Source organism: Lagopus leucura, unplaced genomic scaffold, assembly GCF_019238085.1.
Source record: "Lagopus leucura isolate 7727_CA_CO unplaced genomic scaffold, USGS_WTPT01 35039-0_obj-0_obj, whole genome shotgun sequence".
In the NCBI taxonomy this organism is placed as follows: Eukaryota; Metazoa; Chordata; class Aves; order Galliformes; family Phasianidae; genus Lagopus; species Lagopus leucura.
The window spans coordinates 5,427-12,893 of NW_024963784.1; the positions used below are offsets into that span (position 1 = coordinate 5,427).

Consider the following 7,467-nt stretch of genomic DNA (forward strand, 5'->3'; position numbering starts at 1 on the left):
TCTTTCTTTCTTTCTTTCTTTCTTTCTTTCTTTCTTTCTTTCTTTCTGTCTTTTTCTCATTCTCTCTTCCTTTTTCTATTCCCCTTTATTTTCCCCTTTATCTCCCCTATTTCTTCCTCATTCCCTTTTTCTTCCCTTTTCTCTTCTTTTTTCTCACCGCATCCTACAATTTTTCGGATTAATATTCACTAGAACACATTTTCACCAGCCATCATTTTCCCTTTTTCATCACTCCACCCTTTTCTTTCTATTTCCCCCCTTGGGTAGGGGAGGAGAGGGAGATGGGGAATGGAACAGAAAACAAGCAGCTTGACAAATGCATTTCCTCAAAGAAAATAATAATAATAAGAATAAATTAAGAGAAACAGGTATTATTTCCTTACCTTTTGACGTCCGTTTCTGTGGTATAAGCAAAATATATAGGGAGAGGGAGACAGCGTTTGCTTATCTGTTAGCTGACAAATATTGTCCCAACCTGATAGCCGTCGATTGCCTCTCTGACTTGTGAGAGCTTCTTGCATTTCTGTCATTTGCATAGAAAATGGAGTAACTTCCCTCTTTGAAAAATGAAAGCCGCCACTCCGTCCAGAATCTCCACTGTCCCTCCATTACTACTGAGATTCCAAATCGGCAGGCAAATTAACAGAGGAATTAAAAAGAAAAAAAAAAGAAAAAAGAAAAAAAAAAGGAAAAAGGAAAAAAAGAAAAGGAAAAAAAAAAAAAAAAAAGCCTCTTTTCCTATGTGTGTGTGAGGATGGGAGCCTATGTGTGTGTGTGGATGTGTGGATAGGCGTCCCCCCCTCCCCTCTCCCCTGCTTTAAACCTATCGAGCCTATACACCAAAGTAAAAAAATGTAAAGAGGAGAGAGCCCTATAGAGGACACTGATCCGACCCAAGGTGCAGCGGACAGAAGAATGGTGCAATATAACCACATGGGAAATAATAAAAAGTTCATGTTCACGGTTAGCAGTCCACATGACCGGCTCTGGCCAATCCCAGAACCCAGCCACTCATAAAGTTCTATCACAAAGTTGTAAATTTTCATAAAACAACAAGGAATTTATTGCATTTCTTCATGACCGGTTTAACAGCAGTCTTTTTCTTAGCCGCCATCTTTTTTTTAAAACAAAAATAAAAGAATATGAAAAGGGGTTCGGGGATTTTTTTCCCCCCCTTTGGTTCTACGGAGGGGGGGGTGTTCGAGAGAAATGATCGAATAATTCCTCGTGTAATAGGCTATGAACAATAATGACTCCCCCGAAATAAAGAGATTGGGCTTGGGGTTGGCTTTTAAACGAGCAAAGCCACTAAAACAGTGGGGTTCAGGGGAGACTTTGGATGCCTCTGGATTTTTCAATGCAACGGGGAACCTTTTTTAATTTCTTATTTTTTTACTGCGAAGGGCAATTCGCTGATTTCGGGGGTAACAAAAAGGGAAATACAGGCGGACAGCAGCGCTCGTGCCTCGGGTAGAACCGGGTCGGAGGGGTGGGAGGGGGGTGGGGGGGCTGTGCTCAGCGGGTCCCCACGGCCGCTCACCCCCAGGATCCGCTTTCCCCCCCCCTCCTCCTTCCCCCCCCATAGCGCGGGGACTCCCATAGGGACACACGGGGTGCGCAGTTCGGGTCTCGGAGGTATCGCCATGGCACACAGTTCGCCTTTTCCATGAGACCTTCCTCGATCCCTCCTCGATCCCTCCTCGATCCCTCCTCGATCCCCTCTGCTTGCGGCACAGCTCCGTGTCGGAGGGGGCCGATGCAGCAGAACGGGAAGGGGGGGGGGGGGGGGGGGGAGGGGGGGCGCGGGGGAGGGGGGAAATTTCTAGAAGCGCATGTTTTATTTATTCCTTTTAAACCTCGCGAAAGGATCGCAGCGAAGGATTCAATAAGAAAAAATAATAAAATAAAACGGAATATTTCCCTTTGTTTTCCCTTCCTTCGAGCGGAATTTCCAGTGTTCATATGCCACCGTAAGTGGCACCTTTTACTAATGGGCTTGCCGTAATTAGCAGATGCAGCCTGCGCTGCAAATCGCTCTTATGGATGTGGGCGCGCGGCTCCTTGACGTGGCATCATCCCCCCTTCTTTTTTTTCCCTGGTACTTCTGCTGGATGCCCCGCTCGCCTCCGTGGGGCCAACCGTGGCTGTGGGTGGCGAAAAGGAAAGGGAGGAAGGCTGAAAGCTGCCATTCCCCAACCAGAAGCTCTATGCGCTTCCCCGGCCGCATCCTGAGAGCGCATTTGACGAGCAAGTTACGCGGAGCCTCCGCTGGATGAATCCGCGTTGTGCCGCGCACTCTGTAATATATAAACGGGAGGGGGAGAGCGGCAGGGGCTGCGCAAGTGCTTAAATTTGCTCGCTTTTGTTTTGCATTCTTGATTCCCCCCCTCCCCTCCCCTGCCCGTTTAATTGCTTTAATTCCTTTTATGCGCGCTTCGATGCTAAACATTATTCGGTGCTAATGAAAGAGTTCCAATCCGCAGTAATTGAAGAGCGGAGGGAGAATCTTTAAAAAGAAAAAAAAGAAAAGAAAATAGTAAAGCCCCGGCGAAACAGATCGGGCCTTTTTATTCCTGTAAATTGGTTCGAGAAGAAGAGAATTGCAACGAAAGGTGATTTGGGCCTCTCTGCATTCCTCCTTCGGCAGTGGCCGCAGAGGAGGCGGTCGCGAATTTCAGTGCCGCTCATCGCATTTTGGCCAAAGCTCTCCAAAAAGAAAAGCGCTCAAATGTTGGAAGAGCTGCTGAGAGGAAAGAGGAGCTCAGGGTGGTGAAAAGTCGGGGCAGGTTTTAATAGGAAAGGGGCCTTTTAATAGAAACATTTGCTCGTATATAATTAGAGAGATTCCAAAGCCTTGAGTTGTGTTCTTAGCAAGGAAAGGCAACGGAACACAACGTGGTTCGAGAAGGTTGGAGATTTCCTTTTTATTTTGAAGAATAATCAACACAGACGAGGGAAAAATAAAAAGCAACACGTCGCCATTAAATACTTTGCTACTTCGATATACAACAGTTTACGTAGCACAATATTAATTCCTCTTCTTTTGTTGTTGAGTGTGTGGGGTTTTTTTTTTTTCCTAGGGTTTGAACAAGGAGGAAATCCGGGTAAAAATGTACACAGACAAAACAGCCTTGCAACGTGGAAAGAACCACAGAGGTTACAGGGAGAAGGCGTGATAATAATTCCTATTATGTACAGGACTCTATATATGCTAAGTATAATTTGCATTCAGATTTTCAGGTCACATCTTCTAAATTAAAGGTGCTAAACACGACCACGTTACTTCATACCCAAAAGTACACAGCGAAGTACAAACGGAGATTTACAAATTACTGGGACTATAGGAAGACTCACATAGGAAAAAAAATGTGTCTATTCTGAATCTAAAGCCACATTTAATAGGTAGATATTCATCTATTGTACAAAAAAAAAAAAAAAAAGACTTCAATATAGGTAGTATTTTTTTTTCAGTGTCAGGAAACACAATGCATCATTCCTAAGTTTTTAATTATTTATGCACTTAACGTTGATCTATTTTAGTATATAGTCTTTTCTGGGTGGTTTTTTCCCCTTTTTTATTTGTTTCCCCGTTCCCGTGAGCTTTCACGTTTCCTGGATCCACCTTTTGTCCTTTTCATTCCTCCTCGTCATCCTCCACGTCTGCCTTTTCCTGGCTGCTGGAACCGGAGCAGGCAGTTTTATTTTCTTTTTTCCACTTCATGCGCCTGTTCTGGAACCAGATTTTGATCTGTCTCTCCGTGAGACACAAAGCATGGGCGATCTCAATGCGTCTCCTCCTCGTCAGGTAGCGGTTGTAGTGAAACTCCTTCTCCAGTTCCAGGGTCTGATACCTGGTGTAGGTTTGCCGGCCGCGTTTTCTATCCGTTCCTGGGAAGGAAATACAGATTGGGATCAGTTAGATTCGGAGGTGTGGAGGGGTGAGGGGGGGGAGGAAGGGGGTATTTTTTGGTGCCCGTCCCCTTCAGCTCCACAAAACGAAGGGCACAACCTGACCCTATTTATCTCCTCATCCTCGATACCAACTCTCTGCTCTTTCCCCACCTCACCCTCCCTGTTCTCGGCCTCAAAACGTCGCCAGTTTAATAATCGCCCTTCATCTCGGAGAGGCGAGCTGTGATTTTCCACGTGCAGCCCCGCTGTGTCTCAAAGCCGAGCGGGATGAAGCTGCAAACTTCACCAAGTTTTCTTCTCTCTTATCAGGGCTCTCGGCTCCTGTTCGAATTCCTGCTTCAACACCACAAACTTCGGATGGAGGAGAGATAAATACACAAAAAGAACCCAGCGAGAGAGGCACCCGCTACCTCCAACCCCAACTATTTGTCCTCTCCTAAAGCTGTCATCGAGCTTCTTGCTTAGGAAGGTGTGTGATGGTCTTAATTATTGCAGGGAATGTTTCGGGCACAACAGTGGCTTCTGCTCGGCTGTGGCTGACGTGGAAGCTGCTACCCCCGGGTGTTCACAACATGGCAAGAGCCTCAAATCTACCGCAGCCTCTGAGCTGCTATTCCGCTGTTTGGAGAGGGTCTGTAAGGGGCCCGACCCGTAATTCCACCGCCATTCTCCAGCCCGACGTTTCCTGAGTCCGAGTGGGAATAATGGTACAATATAGCCCTTGTGATCCTTCTCTGTTTTCTGTGTAAATGCCATGTCTATCTATAGGAGAATGTATTCTTTCGTGGAGAAGTGGGGATGGCGGACAGCAGCCCTCGGCCTCTCCTCCACACATTCCACCGGACTCCACTTTCTTCCCCCCCCCCCCCCCCCTTTTTTCCCCCCCTTTTTTTCTTTTTAAAGGAAGAAAAGATCCAGTCATTAAAAGGAGGGGGGGGAAAAGCAAAATAGCCGTGCTAGCTGTAAAGTACGAATCTGCAGGTCGTGGAATGTGGGTTGTAAAATCTGCTGAGGGAGAGCCATAAACTGCTGCTGAATAGGGATGACAACTCTATCTCTGCTCGCTGATGAAATTCCACAACCGCGATCACACAGTGGGCATCAGGCGCCGGAGGAGGGATCCCCGAACTCGAGTTTCTCTGGTTTTAGGCACAGCAGATCGCAGAGCATCCAGGTTTGGGAGTGCGAGGTCCCCCCGTTTGCTCTTCTTCCAGATCCTCCTAAACGCTGCTCCTCTCAGCGTCACACGCTGAAAGGGGTGGTGGGTGGGTTGGGGGGGCGTGGGGGGTGGTTGTGCAGGGGTGGGGAGTGGAGGGCTTCCTAAATCTAAAGCCGGATAAAAGGGGAGACGAAGTGTTTACGACCAGAAATATTTGGTCTTTGATAAATCAACTCTAAAAGTGAATGACTTATGGAGCAGGTAATGGAAAGGACTGACCACCAAATCAGTGCGAGGGTACCTCCTGCCTGTGAAGCCGCCCAGCATTGGCTGCCCCTCTGTTTTCCTTTCCCCTCTCTATGCAGGAGGCTGGCCCGCACTCCTCTCGCCCCCGAAGTTTACTAACACGACACTTTCCGAAGGTTTGGCTGCTCTCGTGGATGCTCTCAAGTTGCAATCTGGCACCGAGGCGGCCACAGACATGAGCTCATGCGTTCTCCTCGCTCCCGGGCAGTACAGCTCTTCCCGACTCCGTGCCAGGGTCACCCGGGTACAAACACATCCACGGGTGTCCGAAGCACAGGGAAATACCCCGGGTGGGGCCCGGAGCGAAGGGAATCCCGGCCCAAGGAGCTCCTTTCCCTCGTCCCATGCGCTCCAGTGCGACGGGAACGGGATATTTAGGAAACCTTACTTGACACTGAGACGGAACACGGCTGGGGATGAAGGCAGAGCAGCGTCCCGGCATGGGGTGCCCCCCGCCCACCCCCACGAGCGGAGCCCTCCGTGGGGTTCCCCGCTTTGGGATCCTGCTTGGGGTTATTTGGAAAGTCACCCCTCAATCCCTGGATGTATCCCTACAGCCGGATCCCGACCGGAATGTCAGCGTTTTTAATGTAAGCAGGGCTTTTAATTGAGCCAAGGATGATGCGTTGCTCTTTCGGATGGCAACACGCTAGGCTTAATCGCGGTGTCTGGGACGCGGTGGCGAGGGGCTGGCAGTGGAAAGGTCTGCAGCCTGAGAGAAAACAAAACGAGCTTGCGAGCACCTCCCATCAATAGTTTATTTCGGAATCTATATCTACATCTACACAGGGGTAGCGCGATCTTCATCCTGTAAATATAGGAGAAGAAGGGGATGGCCATTATTCCTGCAGCTCTGTCTGTCCCCTCTAAGACAAACTGCCTTTTGCACGGCACACACACAACCCCAGCACCACTAATAAATATTTAAAGCTAAAAGGATGGCTTTATGGCGGGGGTTTCTCTCTCTCTCTCTCTCCCTTTTGAAGCCGGAGATTCGTTTTCGGTGAAACGTCATGAAAGGAGTTGGGGACAATTCCCCCCTCCCCTCCCCCTCCGCCACCCCCCGCGCACGCCATAAAATAATTTACACTCCCCCCACCCCCCCGGGCTCCTTTCTTTAAGGAGGATTGCGCTTACCTGTGCTCCTCATCCAGGGGTAGATACGGAAGTTACTGTCGCTTTGCAAATCTGAATCCCTCTGGTCCGTTTTGTTGCAGTTCTGCTTGGAAGCATCTCCCGGACACATCATGGAGAGGTTTTGCTCAAAGGGGGAACAGTGCATGTTGAAGGAGCCGGGCTCCAGGCCGTACCCCGAGGAGTACATGCCGGGGGGTTGGGGATGCACGGCGCTGCCGCTGGAGTACAGCCCGGGCATGGAGGAGGCGAAGGGAGGCGTGGAGCCGGCCCCATAACCCGTTCGTTGGGTATTGGAGGCGAAAGCGCAAGAAGTTTGCTCGGGAAAGACTCCGGATGAGAAAACCGAACTTGCGGCTTGATATTTAGAAAATAAAGCATTCGCATAATACAATGAACTCATAATTTGGCCGGGTGATTTGTAGGTCGGGACGTTTTAGTGTCGGTTTTACGAGGTACCGTGATATATTACGGAATTAGAGTCCAGATTTACACCAAAAAGGAGCCCTTTTTCCTCCCGGCCCATGTGACGCGCGGGCACGTGGCTCCAGCGGCGCCAATCGCCGCCCGCTCCCTCCTCGGGGGCAAAAAATTGTAGTGCTGCTGGATTTATAAAATATGATAAATAATTGATGCGATATAAAACCCTCCAAGATCTATGCTGGAAGGGGGTGAAATTGTGCTGGAGTCGATAAGCAACCTGTAATCAGTTTTCAGCTGAGACCGAGGGAGAAAGAGAAAGGCGAAGGGGAAGGGGGGGGGGGGGGGGGGCTGGTGCTCGGCGCTGCTCCTCTCGGTCTCTCTCTGGTGGAGGAAAAGGAGCGGAGCTCTATTTATCCCTTTATTGATCCCGTCGAAAATTCCCTCCTTCGCTCCATTTCCCGGCTCCGAAGCACTTTTTTCACCAGCCAGTACACGATTTCCAACCCCCCCTTCCCCCTTCAACCCCCCCCCCC

The 7,467-nt window shown here is 49.3% G+C and overlaps 1 protein-coding gene and 1 long non-coding RNA gene across 2 annotated transcripts in view; one reads left to right on the plus strand and one right to left on the minus strand.

Annotated features, from left to right (window-relative positions):
- LOC122191351 overlaps positions 1-6,935 on the plus strand; it is a 12,166-nt gene extending 5,231 nt beyond the window's left edge. The window contains exons 3-4 of the long non-coding RNA XR_006182374.1: positions 4,222-4,381; positions 6,595-6,935. This is a non-coding gene — a long non-coding RNA (uncharacterized LOC122191351). The remainder of the gene's footprint in view (positions 1-4,221; positions 4,382-6,594) is intronic.
- Positions 3,055-7,275, minus strand: HOXB7 (homeobox B7). The gene is made up of 2 exons (XM_042891605.1): positions 6,515-7,275; positions 3,055-3,888 (listed from the first exon to the last, which is right to left on the minus strand). The coding sequence occupies exons 1-2, from the start codon at positions 6,912-6,914 to the stop codon at positions 3,635-3,637; spliced, it is 654 nt and encodes a 217-aa protein (XP_042747539.1). The 5' UTR covers positions 6,915-7,275; the 3' UTR covers positions 3,055-3,634.
- Positions 7,276-7,467: the final 192 nt, after the last annotated feature.